This window comes from Diadema setosum, chromosome 8 (genome assembly GCF_964275005.1).
Source record: "Diadema setosum chromosome 8, eeDiaSeto1, whole genome shotgun sequence".
NCBI lineage: Eukaryota > Metazoa > Echinodermata > Echinoidea > Diadematoida > Diadematidae > Diadema > Diadema setosum.
The window spans coordinates 6,276,120-6,297,006 of NC_092692.1; the positions used below are offsets into that span (position 1 = coordinate 6,276,120).

Sequence of the window (20,887 nt, forward strand, 5' to 3'; positions counted from 1 at the left end):
TTCCCCGTTCGCACAGTACTAGTCGGCTAACTTCAGTTCTAGATTGTGCATCTTGCGTTCGCCAAGATCTCTCGCGAAGAGTGAGTTTTTTTTTTTTTTTAGTGACGACTTGAAAGTTGACGTCAATATTGATACTTCTCGATTACTGATTTCGTTCAAATATAAGAGAATACTTTGAAATATGCTTTGAAGTATATCCTGTAATTTTGGTGCGATTTGGTGTAGTGAAATTTGAGATATCTACATGGATAGAACAGTACACAAGCGCCGCCTGCTAGCTAAATTAGGCCTAAGCGTCGTCTGCTACTCAATACGAATTAACGCACGCGTATGCGAGCGCTTGTAGTCAGTAATAGTGAGAGCACCTGTGACATCATAACATCCGGGCTCGTCAGCTCATTAGCATAATTCTCACCTAGAAAGTTCCATTTTTAACATTAAATTACGGACTTAATCGTTATGAAATTTTGATTCTGTTTGCACCGCTGGGTCTTTTAGAATTAAAAGAAGAACATATTAAAAAAAAAAAAATTAAAAAAACCGGTACAATGCCCTTTTAAACTCAGGGGTGTATCCAGGATTTTTTCTGGGGGGTCGTAATAAAAATTTTTGGACCTTTACCTTTGCGAGGGAGCGGAGCGACCGAGCGGGGGGAGGGTGTGGGAGGGGGGTGTCCCCCCTCCCACGGTAGGGAGTTTCTGAATTTTATATCTTAAAATGGGGCTATTTGGAGCATACAAAAGTGACTTTTTCAGCATGGCAGTGCGGCTTAGAAATAAGGTAAATTATGGCATATTAAAACTAAGTTACGAAATTTACGAGGTTTTTGACAATTTGCTGGAACACCGGTCACTTTTTTTTCCCTGTTGTAGGCCTATATAGAGTAAAAAGCCCTCAAAAAAACAAAAATGTCTTTTACAAAAAGTGGACCTTTTGAAAATTTGGGGGGGGGGGGTCGTACGACCCTCCCGACCCCCCCTTGCATAAACTTCTATGATGAATTTGTTTGAATTGTTGTCTTTGTTTGAATCTACGTCGACTTTACGTCGTAGAACGGTTCAGCACTGAAAGACATTTCTCCTTAATGCAGAAGCCTAGAGCCCGCCGCACACTATACGACCCACGACTAGAAAAGACCCAGTCGTACGACCTGCCAACGCATACTATACGACCTGAGCTTACGATCGAGTAGGCTTACGACTGTTCTGGCTTCAGGACATTTCTGATTGGCTGATGGCTGAAATCCACGACCGGTGGTGGAAATTCAACATGTCAAATCTCTACGACTGGCGCTACGACCCAGTCTTACGACTGGAAACTGGCAAGACTCGTGAAGTCACACTTCCGGTCGTAAGGTCGTACGACCTGTCGGATCATAGTGTGCGACGGGTTTAAGAGATACAAGATATTTATAATATTTAGTGATATGTACAGAACTGATATTTTTCTCACTCGATAAGTAGATTTAGCAATATTGTACATGGTGTCATGCAGCGAGACCCAGGCTTCTAAAATGGCGAATCGGGAGGACAGCCGTCCCATCTCCTCGACAGAGGCTATTAACTCCTCGACAGGAGTTACCATCTCAGGTGTTGCTAGTTCCCCGACTGAAGGTGACTCCTCAGCTGCTGCTAACTCCCCGACTGAAGGTGACTCCTCAGCTGTTGCTAACTCCCCGACTGAAGGTGACTCCTCAGCTGTTGCTCACTCCCCGACTGAAGGCGACTCCTCAGCTGTTGCTAACTCCCCGACTGAAGGCGACTCCTCAACTGTTGCTAACTCCCCGACTGAAGGCGACTCCTCAACTGTTGCTAACTCCCCGACTGAAGGCGACTCCTCAACTGTTGCTAACTCCCCGACTGAAGGTGACTCCTCAGCTGTTGCTAACTCCCCGACTGAAGGCGACTCCTCAACTGTTGCTAACTCCCCGACTGAAGGTGACTCCTCAGCTGTTGCTAACTCCCCGACTGGGAATAGCACCTTGGCAGAGGCTAACATCTCGACTGGGGCTAACTCCTCTTTTGAGAATAACTCCTCGACTGAGGTTGCCTCCTCGGATATCCAGACTGGACCTGACTCTATGATTAGGGCCAACTTTGTAACTACCACTGACTGCTCAGATGAAGGCCCTGCTAAAGGTAAATAAAGCGTATGAGGGATTCAATTCAATCACTTATGTCCAGTTTGCATAAAAATCCTGATATCAAATATGATAATATAGAGAGGTGGAATCATGATAAGCACAAAATAATGTTAACATCCTGTTGATAATGATCGCTACCAAAGTACTATTATCTTATGTAATACAATGCATTAAATCATGATTTTCGAAACATTAAACAAGCAGAAATGGTAGACATTGCACGAAAATGAATCATTATTTCAATTCATAATAACTGAAAAAGAAGAGGAAAGGGGGAAATTCGGTCTTGCATCAAAAAGGTGTTATTTTTGTCAATGTCATGCCAATTTTTAAAGATTTTTTAAACATTTTACAAACTTTGTCTCTGTAAAATATAGATGATATCCTGCAAGATGTGCTAGTAAGTGAGATATGGTTAAGGGTGTTTCTTGTGCTATATTTAACAGTAGAATAATCGTCGAATGCATCGCTAAGTATAGGTTGTTATTCAATTCAATCATAAACAGCACTGCATCTTAAAGGGAAGGTAAACCCAATGAGCAATGTGGATTGAGTGAAAGCAGCATCAGTAGTAGAACGCATCAGTGAAAGTTTGAGGAAAATCGGACAATCGATGCAAAAGTTATGAATTTTTAAAGTTTTGGTGTTGGAACCGCTGGATGAGGAGACTACTGCAGGATATGACGTATTAGTGGACAACAATACAAAGAAAATATAAAGGAAATTCAACAAAAATTCACTTTTCTAGAATTATGAAAGAGCAATGGACCAACCTCTTTCAGAAAGCAGGGGGAATAATTGCTACCCTTAACATATATCAATATCAAGTTGATGGAATTTGTAATTTTTATGAAAAATGGATTTTTGTAGAATTTTCTTTATGTTTTCTTGGTATTGTAGTCCACTCATACGTCATAACCTCTAGTAGTCTCCTCATCCAGCGGTTCCACAACCAAAACGTTAAAAATTCATAACTTTTGCATCGATTGTCCGATTTTCCTCAAACTTTCACTGATGTGTTCTACTAATGTTGCTGCTTTCACTCAATCCACATTGCTCTTGGGGTTTATCTTCCCTTTAAATCATAATCACAAGTAGGTAATATTGATGTTTCTAAATACAGTGGTTAACTGGGGGTATTAATGATGTATTAGTTGTACGACTTATTCCTGGTATTTCCTATTTGTAATTTGTGTGTTCGATCAATATTTTTATCGGAAGTAAATCCCCGTATTATGATGTAATAATTTAAATGACAGATGAGAATGTGTCGCAACATTTTATGAAAATTGTCATGTGTAAGATCTCTATGGTTGTTTGATGAACATGTTGGCTCCAAGATAATCTATCATCTAAATCCTCAATTGTTTTTATCAGTTTGTTTTGTTTTGCAATTTATGTATTTTTTGTAAAAAGAATTGTAGTCATATATAGGATTGTCCTGTAATAGATGTCGTCAAACGCTGAAGTATTAATCGTACATTACTTAATTTTATGTCATTACTATGTTACTGGAACCAATTTTCAGTAATGACCACTGAGCAGACAAAACGGGTTTTTCTTATCACATACCTTGAAAGCTCGTATACCAGTTAGACTGATATACAATCAATAACGTTGTACCAGCCACATTCAGAATATACCTGTTATTTTTTTTTCACAATTCAATTAAATTCAATTCATTGTATTAAAAATATTTAACAAAAATGAAATACAATCTTTCTTAATACAATAAAGAATGCTATCTGTATATGCGAACATAACTGAAATTTAGGTGTACAGTGGACTGCTGACAGACTGAAGCAAAGAATCGATTTGAAGCTACATGTATTTAGGATAATGGAACAAAATGCTGATTGAATTATGGTTCAATGTATTGCGAAATGTGAATGCAAAAGGCTGTCGTCGAATTTAGCAAATGGCTTGAAGATTCGACAGCCCTGGGGGAAAATAGTATAAAGCATACGTTATGTCTAGGCCTACTCAGCGAAAAAGAAACCATTTTGTCCTGTGTTCTGGCGTTACGTTGCGATAATAACAAAAGATGATTTAGGTTTAAGAGTCAGGTATAGTGTCTTATAAGTGCCGGTGAAAGGGAATATTCTCAGCAAGCGCGCGGTACGAGGTGCCTTTTCAATAACTGAGCTCAAATGTGTTTCTTAAATGATTTACAGGTATTATGAATATTGTCTGGTTGGTATTCTATATGAGCCAACACCAAATTCGCTTGCAGTCTCTGCTGATATAAATACAAACATGGTGTTATCATGTCTCTGTTACTGTAGAACTTGTCCGCCTCTCTTAATTTTTATCTGTTTAGTATTTAATGATTTCATTCATTCATCTCTGCTGTCGTCATTCTATTCTATTCCCTACGCAGATTCTGAGCGTGCTGGATCACAGGAAGGCAAGGTAAATGCTGAAGAAAGTATGGGCGATACCAACGGAGACGGGGCTGAAGGCAGGCGTGTTTCTGACTCGAGGGAGAGTGGAGTAGCTCAAGCATGTCCAAAGCTCAGCTCACAGGATGAGAAAAAGCTCGTCGAACGCGATGTTCACTCACGAAATATGGAACCTCCGAAGATGGGTAAAGCAACAGGCGAGTTTGTATGGTATTAGAAGCCATATCCTTTATTTCAGAATCAAATATGATTTTTATCTTTAATTCAATTTGATTTTTACCTTCGTGAGATTTGGTCTACTGTTTTCTTCAGACTTCGTTGGACTGGCGTTGAAGCGCCTTGGTTGGGGTATCGGCAGTCTTTACCGGTCCGAGAGAATGGGAATGTACGTTGAAGAAAATGACAGTCAGTCTGATGTTTAAATGTATGATTGCATTTAAAGTGAATCTGCGGGAAGCTTGATAGTGTAAAGACAGTACAAATTTTTGCGAACGCTTGAAACAAACATGCCTTTTTTTTCGCTTATTTGTATGCTCGCCTATATTCATCACGTGTTCATCTGTGCTTTGTATTGAATCATTCATTAATTCGTTCTTTAATCTTTGTATTTATCTATCATATTCTCTATGTAGATTCTGTGCGTGCTGGATCACAGGAATGCAAAGTAACTGCTGAAGAATGTAAAGGCGATACCAGCGGGGATGGTACTGAAGGTAGCATGCATTTTTCCAATTCTGGGGCGAGCGAGGTAGCTCCAAAGCCCAGCTTGCAGGCCAAGATAGAGCGCGTCCAAAAGGAAATACAGCCAGACAAGATGAATAGGACAACAGATAAGATTGCAGGGAGCGTGCAGCTTTCATATTATGGATACTAATTTTCATAGATGTGAAAAGCTATCATCTTGGCCTCCGATTCAGTGAAGATTTTGGAAACTTTTGGCCCATAACCAGGAATGGAGAACTTGAACTTCAGTGATGGTATTAGTAACGTATGTCACGGTAGAAATGATACTGAGACAAATGATCTGCAGTTTTTAAAGAATATATATAGATATTCTTTTTATTTCTGTGTGAAATCCATCTCATTCAATGTAGGCAAGGATTATAGTAAGGATTTGGTCTAGAGTCATTGCCTTGATTAACGTAGACAGGAGAAGAAAGCCTGCATTGATGTATTGTTTCCAACTGAGCAAATATGACAGCTGCTCTTCACATGTCTTCTAAAGATATAACGGGCAATCACACTAATACATGGTGGGTGTAGTCCCACCAACATTCAGAATCGCTTGTTGTTTGTCTGGTTGGTCTGGTCGTTGGCTAGCAGCAGATTCACTTTCGTGTTTAGTGACTTTAGTCACAGGAGCCGACCACACATTAGTTCGTTTTACTCTCGCTGCATTGATGAAGCAGTAAAAGGTGAATGCGTCCAGCGCGTATTTTAAATGATCAGATATAATATTTTGATGAATCATTTTGATTTTAATGTCATACCAGTCCCAAATGCCTGTGAATTTGTGTACCGTATAAACAAGTTGCTAGTGATAATAACGCACTTCTCTGGTAGTGTGAGTAATATTTTAAAACTGTCACTTATTTTCATTTGCATCGCTTAATATAAAATGTGTTCGCAGGATATGCTTTTTAACGACATTCAATTAAATTCAATCTTAATAATGCTATATCCATATAAAGTGGGCTCTACCAGATTTGGGTCATACCAGGTAGAACTGATTTCCTCTTTTAATTGAAAATCGAGTGCTGTAACACTTTTTTAGAGTGCGAACAAAATATGAATTGATGCAGGAAAACTGCATTATATTTCTATCCAATGTCCAAAATGCATTTTTGTCATGAAAATGCATTTTCGCTAGAAAAATTTGCCTGGATAAATGGACTTATAAAATATGATGGTTGGCTTCACCTACCCTACGATAAAACTCAAAAGTGCAGGCCTTGAAGGGTATGACAGCCATGATGTGGAATCGGTATGTGAACTTTTCACACCAGATGGAACTCCTGTGGAAACAGGAAGTTTCTCTTGAAAAAAAAAAAAAATATTACGTTTAATGTGACTGTTATCATCATTATTCTTGAAGATCGCTTTCTATCTTTATTCCAGTTTGTTTGTATACCTACTTATATAAAGTGATTCGCTTATTTTACTCATTCATTCATTTATGCATGGTCATGCATGGTTATGCATGGTCAGTCTCCATTTCTGTGTGTACAGCGTCACCCGAGTCGTCTGTCCAGGGATTAATTAATCTCTTGCGCAGCTGGCAGAGGGCAAACCCCGAGCTGATCGCCGAGGTGAAGTTCCATCCGTTGCCGTACAACGACATCGACGAGTACAAATTCAAAGACAGCGACCCTGTGGATGTGATGATTCTGTGCCATTCCATCTTCAACCGCAGATTCGCCATTACAGACGTCATGGACGCCCTCTATGATGAATATCTCGATTATTGTAACACCGTGATAGGTAGGGTAATGTCGATCAGTGTGAATGTCGATATAAATTTCCATATCATTCTTTGAATGTTGCTATCATTAACTGAATAAATCATAGATGAATGATGACACATAGATAAAATGATGACACATACGTTACAGAAAAGGAATGGTGTGAAAGTACTGTGGACTTTCTGGTTTGCTACAAAATCATGTGAACTCCTTCCAAATTTGAAACCTATGGTTTGTAGATTCGTATCTCATGATTATAACTGAATAAGTTTCTAATGGTGAATAAACACCGTGCTGGTGCAAGCTATACTGACTTATAGACGGAATGAAGTAATTAACGATCATTCATAATATAATCATAAAAAAGCGATGAGGAATTCACTTTTGATTCATTATTAGGGATGGAGGTAAGATTGAGGAATTAAAGTGGCAATTGTCTGTTGTCCCCTCGTTGAAAAAAAAAAGTCATCTGCGAAGAAAAAAAAAAACACTTTTGTGTCAAATATTTTTCAACCGTTACTCATACTTCGACCATATGGGTCAGGAATTCATTTCCAGGACTTCGTGACAGTTATATGCTGCTTTCTGGGGTCACAAATTAGGGTTGATTTCTAAAGGTAATTAGATCATTTGTTAAAGTCTGAGGAATCTTGTGACTAATATATCAGTATGTGTAAGTCTAATTTTGACCAACTTGGGTTATGGTAATGTGTTGTCTGAGGTCATGTGCTAAATTCATGATCATAATAATAATATGTTCAAATTAACCGACTGACACTTATGGCGACGAAAATTGCCACAGGTTCACCGACTGTAACCAGACTGCGGTCAGAAATGCACTTACGGGGCTCAAATGTATAGTTAATTGAACGTCACATGCCAATATGTAGTACATTGTAGTGTAGTATAGAGTCCTCCAGTCTCTTATATTTATAGTTAAATTAATTCAACTTTGCTACGGAAACTCGCAAAGTTATGACTCATGTTTTCATCTATAAGATATTACAAGTTATCATTGACACCTTTCCATGCTTCTATTATTATTTCTTTTTTTGCAGTGTTTATTGTTTATTCCATGAAGGGTGAGGAGGAGAAACCGTTCTTAAATCCATTTCACATCAACCTGCTCTTCTAGTTAATATCTAGTTAAGAGATATTATTCAGCAATAGCTTTGTTCTATATCGCTGATATCAGTGTTATTTTGAACGGTATTAATTGAATAGGATCTATACAGCTGTAATCACCATCACAAAATCAATCATCATAAAGAATTGCTGCCTAGCAATGAGTTTTACCAATCAATTCATAATTGTATTAAGCAGCATGCACGTTGAAAATCATTCTTAGAACTTTTTCCTTTGTTTCTGTTTGTTCAGGTAAAGGGAAGATGGTCGTGATAGCGCACGATTTTAAAAGCATCAGCGATGACGCTAATTCCTCCCGCCAGGCTTCTTTTAAGATTACGCAACCCAAGGCATTTGAAACTACCAGCTTGGCTATCACGTGCGGGAATCTCGCCCAAAAGGAGCCGGAGATAAGACAGGAGGATAGGGACTTGCTCTGGTCGTTCATGCAGGATGCTGTGCAATACCCCCGGGAAATGAAGCCAGAATCAAATTTGCTGAACATATGTAATGAATGCAAATCCAAGATTAAAAGAAAACTACAAGATGGTAAGAACAAGTTATGTAGGCCTATCAGTGTTATATCATGTAAGTTGGGAAATAACTTGGGTTGTTCATATTCCTATCATCTATAATTTGCTAACGTTGACGTACTTTTATTCCAACAACTTATAATACATCAGAATCACTGACTGTCAGAACTAAACGTGTTACCATCATTCGCCCATTGTAGCCACGAATACGCGTGAACATGATTTCTGCTCTTGGTGTGAAATTATGTATGTGTGTGTGTGTGTGTGTGTGTGTATGTGTGTGTGTGTGTCAGTGACCAGAAAGTTTTTGTTTTGACTATTTCCCTATTAATGTCCGTGGTTAATCGAATAAAAGTAAATGAGAATGCGAAACTGGGCTGAGCCTAACGGCACCCTGGGATTTGAAGTCGTTGAGATGAAAGCCTCTGATAAGTGATAACTCTCGCTTTAAAAGAAAAAATAAAACATGGACATTTTTTTTTTCGTGATCCACCTGCAAACCTGCTTGCATCGTTTTATGAAATTACAATCAAAAAAGTTAAAGGGGAACTGCATCCTGATATTATTTGACAGACAAATCAGAAAGGTAAATGAGTGGAAGTTTGGTGACAAATTAGATATACAAGAAAAGTTATGAACCCATAAAGTTTATAGAGTAAGACAAATTGGCTATTGAGTGACGTAGGTGTTGAGTAACTCTTCATTGAATTGAATGGCGGTCATGGCGGTCGGACGTCATTTACACAGGCAGGAAAAGTAAAATGTTGGATTTGTAGCCTAAAATCATACGGAATAGCCAGGAACTCAATTCAACAGTCTGGGCCACTCGGCACATCTCGTCAGTTACATTCCTCTAGAAAGTGACATTTTTGGACTTTTCTCACTCGTTCTGACTGCTCGGAAAGATGGTCAACACCAGAGCAAAACCACCTACGGTACCTGACAAAAAACAGGCCGGGACCGCTGGGGAGATAGACAGTGACTCGAGCACCTCTCCATCAGATCACAAACCCGTGAGCAACCAGCCAGAACCCAACACAAAGATGGACATTGAGACCATTGTGGAAGCCATTATCAGGGCATTCACGGACAAAGGACTGGTTGAAAACCGCCTCGCCCCTGCCCTAGGACCGGTGTTAGCGCCAGCGCTACACGACTGTTTCATGTTGGAATTGGAGAAAAGGGATGCCCAAATCAAACAACTGGAAAACAAATTGTCTGACGCCGAAGCTCGTGTAGAAGAACTGGAACAATATTCCAGGCGAAACTGCTTGGTCATCCACGGGATTAAAGAGAACCCGCAGGAGAACACAGACACCTTACTCTGTCAACTTGCGAAGGACCAACTGGAAGTAGAAATCCAACCACAGGATATCGACAGATCTCACAGGATCGGCGAAAGGGGCAGACTTGATAGGAAAGGTCATGCTCTTCCTCGTCCCATCATAGCCAAGTTTGCCACCTACGGTCCCAGATCTCGAGTCTATGCCGCCAGATCGAAGCTGAAATCAACCCGCATCTTCATCCACGAGAACCTGACCAGTGACAGACAGAAATTGCTGAGGAAAGTGAGAGCAAAATACCCCCCGCACACAAACAAGGTATGGACACAAGACGGCAGAATCAAGATCAAAACTACACACAATCTCTACACTATAGCGACACAAAATGACTGGACGGAACACTGCAAACGAACTCGAGAACGATGAGTTGCCAGGGACGCTCACCAGCCATCATGATGTAAACAAACATGGCCCGTATGTATGTTATTCGAACTTGTGAACTTTTCAACTCGAACGTTCGTCTTTCCTCTGCCTTATACAATGTACTCTGCTCGATTGTGTTTCTATTCTTTGCCGTCATTACTCGTGTTACGTAATGTGTGTGCATGTGTATGTGTACCAATTAAATGTAGTTTATCATGAAGTGTTACATCTGTCTCAACTCTGTGAGAGCCTTTCAAAAGAAACGTACATGTGTAGTATGTAGATCGCCTTGTCATGAAACTTGCTGTACATCTAGTATGCATTCCCCCTTACCTTGTAATTCCTGGATTTGTTTCCAATGCACTGCAAACGAGCTACCTTACAATCAAATCCTCGATGATGATGAGTTTCAAAGAACAATCTACACGTTTTTCAATTACTCGAGTCATTTTTGCTCTGCGCGACTTGATTCTTTTGCTTTTGATGTATTTGGCATGAATGAAGAGGAAGGTTGGTCTGCCGGTAACTTAGAAAATCCCTGTAATTATTATTTCAATGATACTTTTGATAAAATGTTTAATCAATGTGGAGATAAACAGGAATTTTCTGTTTTTCATCTTAATTCGCAGAGTTTGTTTGCTAAATTTCACTCCATTTTTGACTTTATTGACAGCTTATGTCACCCTATACAGTTTATGCCTTTTCTGAAACATGGTTTAATTCCAATGTACCGTCTATGTATAATATGAAGGGCTACTCCTTTGTACAAAAACCACGTGAACATCGGAGAGGTGGCGGAGTTTGTTTATACGTTGATGAGAGATTCACTTTTCAAGTGAGAGATGACTTGTCGTTTTCAAACGAATCTGTGGATACAATGTTCGTTGAGATCGAAATGGAAAACAAGAACATCATAGTAGGTGTAGTTTACAAGGCGCCCAACTCGGATGCACAAGCTTTCAATGGAATGCTGGAGAATTCTGTAGCAAGTATTGCCAGAGACAACAAGATGTGTTATATTGCAGGTGATTTTAACTTTGATATTCTGAAGCACTCCATTAATTCATGTACAAATGATTTTCTGAGCATTATGTATACACATGGCTTGTTCCCCTTGATAACAAAACCTACTCGAGTGACATCCTCATCATTTACATGTATTGATAACATATTTACAAATGTCTTGGATAAGTCCATTACTCCTGGTATCATATTTTCAGACATATCTGATCACCTGCCTATTTTTCAAGTCACAACTTTTGATTTGACTGATATGAAACTGGACAAGAGCCGTCAATACTTTGAATGTCAAAGCTTTGCAAGTAATCTGAATTACTCAGATCTTATCCAAGACCTTTGTTCTGTTAGTTGGTCCTGTGTTGATTCTTGTGACGATGTGAATATGTCATATAATGTTTTTCTTGAAACTTTGGGTCAAATTTGTAACAAACATGTGTTGAAAGCAGCCCCAAAAGTTAAATGTAAGAAAACAATTGCAACAAGACCTTGGGTAACGAAAGGCATTCTAAAATCCATACACAGGAAACAGAGATTATTTCGTGCATATATTAACACGCCTTCTAATAAAAATAAGCTGATATATAAGCGGTATAGAAATAAGTTAAATTGTATAATACGTGCTTCAAAGCGGTCATATTTCACAAACTTAGTCATGAGAAATAAAACCAACCTTTGTAAAACTTGGAAGATTGTTAATGAAATTTTGGGGAGATGTAATATATCCAAGCTCCCAAATTCTGTTGAAGTGCTCGGAAAAAAGATTGAAAATGACAAAAAAATTGCTAATGAGTTCAACAAGTATTTCTCTGATATTGGTGTTTCTGTTGGTAACAATGTTGACACTGGTAAAAAATGTTTCACAGGTTTTTTGAACTCTAAAATTTCTGAATCAGCCTTTTTCATGCCTACTGACGAGTCAGAAATAATTGAGATCACAAAAAGTCTGAAAAGTTCAGCTTCCTGTGGACATGATGGATTAAGTTCTACATTTATTAAGAGAATTATTCACTTCATTGCTCAACCATTGTGCTATGTTTTCAACCTTTCACTTTCCTCAGGCATAGTTCCAAACTCCCTTAAGCTAGCCAAAGTTATTCCGGTTTTTAAAAAGAACGAAAAACATCTCATAGAAAATTACAGACCAATCTCACTCCTCCCTACTCTCTCTAAAATCCTCGAGCGTATTATGCACAAAAGATTGTACAAGTACCTGTCAGAAAAGAATGTATTGATTAAAGAACAATTTGGATTCCGACCATCTTGCTCTACTGAAACAGCCCTTTTACATATCGTGGAGCAGATTACAGCTGCTTTAGAGAGAAAAGAAATTCCTGTGGCCATTTACGTCGACTTGTCCAAATCATTCGACTCATTAGACCATGGTATTCTGCTACACAAATTAGAACACTACGGCATTCGAGGTGTACTCCTTCGCTGGTTCGAAAGCTATCTCAGTGGTCGAAGTCAGTATACTGGTTTTAAGGGCACCAACTCAGACATTCTACCCATAACGTGTGGGGTACCACAAGGGAGCATATTGGGACCACTTTTGTTTTTGGTATACGTGAATGACATCATCAATGCGTCCAATGTACTTCGTTTTGTACTGTATGCGGATGACGTAAACATTCTAGCTTCTCATTCTGACAAAACAATATTGAACAATATGACGAACGATGAACTGCAGAAAGTCTGTGATTGGTTTAAAGCTAACAGATTACAAATGAATGCAAGTAAAACAAAATATATGATATTTTAGTCCTCTGGAATGAAGCTGTCACATGATGATATGATGATATACGCAGATTGTAATGTTATTTCCAGAGTTGATTCAATTAATTTTCTTGGGGTTATTATAGATGAAAGATTATCCTGGAAAAATCACATCAATCACATTCATGGCAAGATCAGCGTATCCATTGGGATGACTTATAAGCTTTACCAAGGAAAACCCTATTGATGTTACACAACGCCCTTGTCTTGCCTTATGTAGACTACTGTAACTTGGTTTGGTCTGGAGCCACTGAGCGTGACTTAAATCGTCTGACTGTTCTTCAGAAAAAAGCTATTCGATTGTGTACAAACTCCCATTATCTTGCTCACACTCCTCCCCTTTTCAAAGACGTAGGCTGTTTATCCCTCAAAGATAGGATCTTTTATAGAACGAGTATTTTTATGTTTAAATATGTACATTCAATATTGCCGTGTATTTTTGATGATTATTTTAAAACGCATTCTATGAGTCATAGTTTTAATACACGTTATAAACAAAACTTTGTTTTGCCATTATGCCGATCTAAGATGAAATATAGGAACTCAGTGCAATATAAAGGTGCAAAAATATGGAATTCATTAGAATATAATCTTAAGTGCATTATGAGTTTAAATCATTTTAAGTTGAAATTGAAACAATATCTTTTTGAATCTTATGATTGATTTTTTTTTTATCAAGGTAATGGAACATTACATATTCATGACGTTCTGTTTTGTGTTGTATTTATGTATGTTTTGTTTGTTTTTATGTGTATTTTTGTCTATTATTGAGTATCTAGTGATTATGTAACATTTTGTGTTTTGTATTTTCATGCCAATCTGTTTTTTAATGTACTTCTGTATCAGGGAATCACAATCTTCAAGCCACTGGCTTTTTTCGTGATTTTCCTTGCCATCTGATTATTGTACAAATATTGGCTGTATTGCTTTTATGAAATTAATAAATTGAATTGAATTGAAAATTGAAAATTACTTTTGTACAAGAGAAAAATCGTATTTCTTAGGAGAGAATTTTCTTTTTTCCGATAAGTTCTGCTGGGCTAAAATATTTGAGAAAATAACAACAAGTGGAATTCGGTGTACAAATTTAAAGCAACTGGAGAGCTGCTCAACACCTATATCACGCAGAGTTGTCAATTTGTCTTACTTTTTAGACTTTATCACTTCATTACTTTCTTGTATGTGTCTAACTTTCCCCCATTTTCACTGATCTATTCTGTGATTTTTTTTTTCATTAAAAAGCAGCATAATGAAATTCCCTTTTATCAATTCCAGGAGTGGTATATAATGACGATGTACATGACTATAGAAATGAATAATAAATCTTGTTGACTGATTTCACTCGGCTGCTCGAGGAGAAAGAGAAACGTAAAGCTGAATGAGGAAAGAGACATGGAAGAGCATTTTATCTAAAAATCTAGACAAGGAGCATGGGGCAATGCATTACATCTCTGATAAAAGAAGAAGCTAATGGGGAGACAATGCTTTCATTTTCAAACAATGCTAGAAATGCAATCATTGCTATTAAATGCTGCTAATGTTTTTTTTTTTTCTCTTGTTATCTGTTCTTTTTATTTGTCTGGCTCATCTGCTTTTGTTTTTTTTTTTTAAAGAAAATAGGGACTGGAAATAGGGACAATGTATAGGTGGATATCAATGAACCAAGAAAATTGTGGCCACCCTTGCTCATGTTTCGGATTTGTTATTGAAAAGCTGTTCACTCCGTCCATCTGATCTTGTACCATTTTCTGTTCATAATGTTGAAATGATTTAATCATCTGTCAAAAGACGCAAAATTGAGGTAGTAGATTTTGAAATACGGGACCAAATTATGCTAATCTGGTATGTTATCTATCAATCCTAACCATTATATCATAAGATTTGACAAGTGGATCTTTCAGGCTCTAAATTATCAGTTGCTTCATACTGATCTCTAATTTCTCATTATCTTACAAAAGATTTCGTGAAACACCTTTTCAATCAGCTTTGTGTTGTCCTGTTAACATAGCCAAACGTATGACTTGTGCCATCTCGATATTTCAAGTCTTAGCTAGTGCTGACAGACTGCTTTATGTTCCATGAGATTTTGTAGTCTGAGGGGTGAATAATAGTGGTTAATATTTGCGATATTGAAAGTCAAAATAATATGAAACAGTTTATATTTTTAGCAAAGTACTATGAGAGCGTCAAGAAACCATCCTTGAAAGTATAATCGAAGAAAGTTTGAGGAGGGAATTTATTTATCATTTTATACCACTAGAAACCGCTTCAGGTGCCTCTGACCTTCCCTGAAAACAAGTTGTCAATGACAATTATACCTGTAGGCTGTAATAAAGTCTCTGTTAAGTTCAACCTGTAAGTAATAGCTGAATGAGCTCATTTGCTTTCATTTGCATTGTTTAGTCTACGTCAATTCACAGCAGAAGAGGTGTGGTAGGATATTTCATGTAAAAATTAACGATGTTAGTAATTGACAAAGGAAGGTATTCAGTGATTTATTCGAGAATGATTATTGTCAGATTGCATTTTAAGCTTCCAATTTTTCATGGGATGTATCGTGATTATAAATGGTGTCAGAATTCTTTGATGAAACCTGAGGACAAGCTTTGCAGAGCACGAAGAGAGTGAAAATCAACGACGATGTGGATAGGAAACATTAACTTTGTCAGACAAGATGGAGCTAGTCCTAGTCAGTTATCATTTATTCAGATATTTATGAGTTTGTTTGTTTGTTTTTTGCTTTTTGTTGTTACTTTTGTAGCTAATCGTTTCCAAGGCGAATCACAGGAAGGCGCGGGAACTTCTAGCAAATGCCAAAGGCAAAAGGGCCACACCGCCGGGGATGTAAAAATGCCGGAGAAACTAAATCGGGAGGCTGAATCCACTGATGTCTCCATTTCTGTGTGTTCATCGTCACCCAAGTCGTCTGTTCAGGGACTGCTTGATCTCCTGCACAGCTGGCAGAGGGCAAACCCCGAGCTAATCGCCAAGGTGAAGTTCCATCCGTTGCCGTACAACGATATCGACAAGTATGAATTCAAATCCGACGACCCTGTGGATGTGATGATTCTGTGTCACTCAATCTTAGACCGCGGATTTTCCATCACAAACGTCCTGAATGCCCTTTACGACAATTACCTGGATCATTGTTCCAAAGTGATAGGTAAGCTGATGTGTGCGTGGAATGGCAGGTAGTGTTTTAATCTTTGTTTTACCGTATTGATATCTTTAACCCATGGAACTTAACCCTATAAAGCCCAAGTTATTTTGACCCCTTTCAGGCCCAAGGGGTGCAAAGTGCCCTTCCCCATACAACGTCTTTATTATATGACGTATCACCGTCATATTTGGCACATGTGTAGAGCAAATCATACTGTACTTGACCTAACATTTGAAATTTCTCAAGATTACCTATAGAGGGCGCTATTTACCAAAATATAAGGAAATTGATAGGAAACATGCTAAAATCATGTTTTTTTTTTCTTTATAATTATCCCGAATGTATATGTTTTTATTCTATATCAACATTTTTTATACTATTTGCTGCAAAGGAAAAGCAAGTCAACCTTCACTATGAGATATGGTTAAAATTTCTCAAGGTCAATGCATGGGGCGCTATTCACTACAATACAGTGGACTCCCGTTATAACGAAGTCCTCGGGACCGGCAGTTTTCTTTCGTTATATCGGAATTTCGTTATAACCGAACAAATAAACAATAGAAATACATAGAGTGGATGACATTGCAGCCCAAATTTTTACTTCGTTATAACCGGAATTTCGTTATAACCGTGTTCGTTATAACGGGAGTGCACTATATAAAGAAATGTATGAGACCTTTAATGTATTGCTTGGGATAGGTACATATATTAGTATCACATTTTATTTTTCCATAATATCGGAATTTGTAGTCTGCAGATTGATAATATGATGAACAAATGATATTATAGTCAAAGCTTGTGTGACAATGACAAAAAATATAATGGTAGTCTTTGGAAAATGCTGTCTTTTTTTATTATTTCTATTATATCTATTGTTTGATGACTATGATATGTTATATATAAATAACAAAAATAAGAAGAACATTTCAGAGAAATTGACGCCCATAATTCACATTTTGGTCCTTCAGCAAATTATATACAGCCAAGAAAACCCCATTTTATCCATTACTACATTGTTAACTGAAATTGAAACAGAAAAACATGCAAAAATCTGACAGACATGGTTGTCGGTTTACGGTTGATATGGCAACCAGCAATAATGGACTTAACTAAAATATATATATCAAAATGTTTGCAATAAGATTTCAGGAAAAGTCACCGATATTGGCTGAAATCTGGTAAAGGGCGAAGGAGAGGCAAATGAAACTATGGTAGGGGCACAATGTCCCCCCCTTGGGCTTATAGAGTTAAATAACAAGATCACTTTTTAGAAAAGTCCCTGTACTGTGATTTGCTGGATCAATATTTTCCCCAGAAGGTGAATTTGAAACCTAATCATTCTAAAATCGTGTCACATGAATTGGCATTTAAAATAATTTTTTATATACACCATACTGGTAATGGGTAAATTTATTCATCAGGTGACTGCATAATGCATCATTTCTGTTTTAGAAGGACAACCGCGTGCTGAACCTTGTTTTCTTGTTCATCGATAGTTTTTCTTTCTTTTGTTTACCTTCTTTTGAGGGTGCTGAATCTGAATTTGAAATGTGGGTAATGGGTTTTCAAGATATTCAGGATGGCAACCAACAAAACTGCTAAATTTTGAAATTTCAAGATATAATCTTCATCAATGCTATACTAATTCTGTATTGTCAAGGGATTTTGAGGATAAAACTAGGTGTTTATACCTATTGTTCATATCTCCATTCTCACTCCTCTTGAGCAAATGTGTCCGATCACTCAAAATGGCATGCATGCGATATCAAACATTGGTTCATAGGACCCATATCACACACACTGTAAGCATGCAAAGGTGGTTGATATCAATATCTTCTTTCATAACGGAATTCAAATCTGACATTAAGCTGTGCGGAGATAACCATTTTCACGGATTATTTTTTGAAAAAAAAGCATTATAATTGCCTTCAAAGTGGTGGCCGAGATAGCTAGTTAGATTTGATCTTACAATATTTTGACCATTGTAAAATGCGCGGCAAGGACATTACTCGCACAGATCACTGTTGCAGTGACCGTTTTGGATACCATTTTGTCTCATAACATAGTAAAAGGGGGTGGGCGGTGAAACGAGTTTAGGCACAAAATTTGTCTCTGGCACCCACGGAATTATGAAATCCGTTTTTTGTCTCGTCACTTAATGAATGAATGAATAAATAAATAAATAAACAAATAAATAAATGTAATATAATATATATAAATAATTGTATAGTACAAATAATGAATAAAACATAATAAATGAATAAAAATGTCACTATCATTACGATGGCGACTCAACCTTTTTCAGATATCTTTATGTACATGTATTAATCTGTCTAGGTCACAATCTACAAGAAAATGTCATTTCAGTTCATATTTTTAAGTTCACATGTAAAAATATCCTGTGAGGCATAATTTTGCACAGTTACCCAAAATGTGACTAAACTCGTCCTATTTTGAGACGCAGGCCTATACAGTGAAAATAGTAATGCATAATTAAGATTCTCATCATTTTGTTGCGTTTTGTTTATGTTTAGGTAAACGGTGATAATTTTGATAACCTACCAGTTTGACAACAATGACTCATCTTAATAAAGTAGCAACAAACATCTCACAGTGATCGCAGAAAAAAAAACACACTTGTCAGTATAGACGTACCTCATAACCCTCCTGGAAAGAACACAGTGTCCCACAGTGTGTTCATAATAGTCATGATAGTCGGCTATGTGAAAACACTCGAATATATTTGTGTGAAGATGATTTTACACATGGTAATGTTCTGTTTCACACTGTCAATTGATGAGCCACAATGTGTTCACATTGTTAAAACGCTCAAATTGAACAATTTGAAGAGATGTCACACAGTGTTTGCAGTGTGTTCACACTGTTGTACGCTATGTTCTTTCCGGCAGGAAAGTTAGCACCATACGTGTTGTGGTAATGCTTGTGTTAACGAACGAATCTCTTTTGTTTGTTCCTTTAATTGTGTGTTTATTATGTTTCTGTTTTTTTTTTTTTTCAGGTAAAGAGAAGATGGCCGTGATCGCGCACGATTTCAAAAGTATCGACGATGCCGCCAATTCTTCCCGCCAGGCTTCTTTTAAGATTAAGCAGCCTAAGGCATGTGAAGCTACCAGCTTGGCTATCATGTGCGGGAATCTCGCCCAAAAGAGGCCGGAGATAAGACAGGAGGACAGCGCCGCGTTGTGGCGGTTCATTCAGAGTGCTGTGCAATACCCCAGGGAAATGAGGCTAGAATCAAGTGCGGGTAGCAAATTCAATGAATTCAAATCCATGGTTTCATCCAAAGCACAAAATGGTGAGAACACGAACGTATCAATAGATGTCATTAAAGTTAGAGGGAATTCCACAAAAATTCATTTCTCATGAAAATTACACATTTCATCAACTTTATACTGGGGAGTAATTATTCCCCCTAATTTCTGAAAGCGGTTAATAGTCAAGTCCTCTTTCATTATGCTAGAAAAGTGAAAGTATGTTGAATTTTCTTTATATTTTCTTTACAATGTGTGGTCCACACTAATCTAGATGTCATAAAGTCAAGTTGCCTCCTCATCCAGTGGTTTCAAAACCAAATCTTTAAAAATTCATAACTTTTGCATCGAGGTCTGACTTTCCTCAACTTTCACTGATGTTCAAATTAATGAAATTCGTCTGTCGACATGTTTTCATTGCAACTGTTGACGAATTGCCCTACATCGACGTAAATTATTTACGTCGATGTGGGGCAATTCGTCAATCAGTTTCACTGATGTGTTCTACTAATGTTTCTGCTTTCACTCAATCCACATGTCTCTGTCGTTATTGTTTCCTTAACATAATGTTACCCATATTTTTACCATAATTGATACACGGTTACAACTGCAAGCCTTTTCAACATGATTATCATGTAGTTGAAGGCTTGCAATTTGTAACCGTGTACGTGTCTTTTAAGATCAAGCATGTTGTTGACATTAAACGTTGTGAGCAGGTCAAACTTATCCAAGAAATGGACATGACCAATTTGACAGATGTGATGCGTATTGCATTTTTCTCCCTTCTTTCGTTGTGCTTTTACAACAGCTATTAAAGCCTTGAAATCCATGGCACCTTGGGACAAGCAGTCAAAAGGAGAAACTAAGACGCCGGTGGAAGAGCCAGGTTCGGTTGTCTAATTTGCGTCATGTTCTGTCTGGAATGGCGCCGTCTTCTGATGCCGTGTGGATGAAGATCTTATAAGGAAAACTTGCTTTCTGTAATCGTCTCGTCAAACTCTGTGATGATTCGTCCCCTAAATGCTTCCAAAGCATAGGTGTATTAGCCATTAATTTGCAACTCACCTGCCATTGCTAATTTAGCCAAAGTTCAATCATCTAGAAATGTCATAGAGCGACCATAATGACATGTGCAGAAGTATTGCTGTCAATGTGTTTGTGTGCGTGTGTGTGTGGGGGGGGGGGAGGGGCTGTTTTGTGTGAGTGTGCGTGCTTATTGTTCGTTGTAAATTTCTGCACGGAATACCGAGAGCGGAATGATGTCTTGTGAATAAATGACTTACACCTGTTA

General features: G+C 37.8%; 1 protein-coding gene across 1 annotated transcript; it reads left to right on the top strand.

Moving 5' to 3' along the window:
• Positions 1–1,513: 1,513 nt before the first annotated feature.
• On the top strand, positions 1,514–20,496 carry LOC140231764 (uncharacterized). The gene is made up of 6 exons (XM_072311915.1): positions 1,514–2,138; positions 6,754–7,026; positions 8,385–8,681; positions 15,926–16,327; positions 19,344–19,640; positions 20,405–20,496. Exons 1-6 carry the CDS (start codon positions 1,514–1,516, stop codon positions 20,494–20,496), a joined length of 1,986 nt encoding a protein of 661 aa, XP_072168016.1.
• Positions 20,497–20,887: the final 391 nt, after the last annotated feature.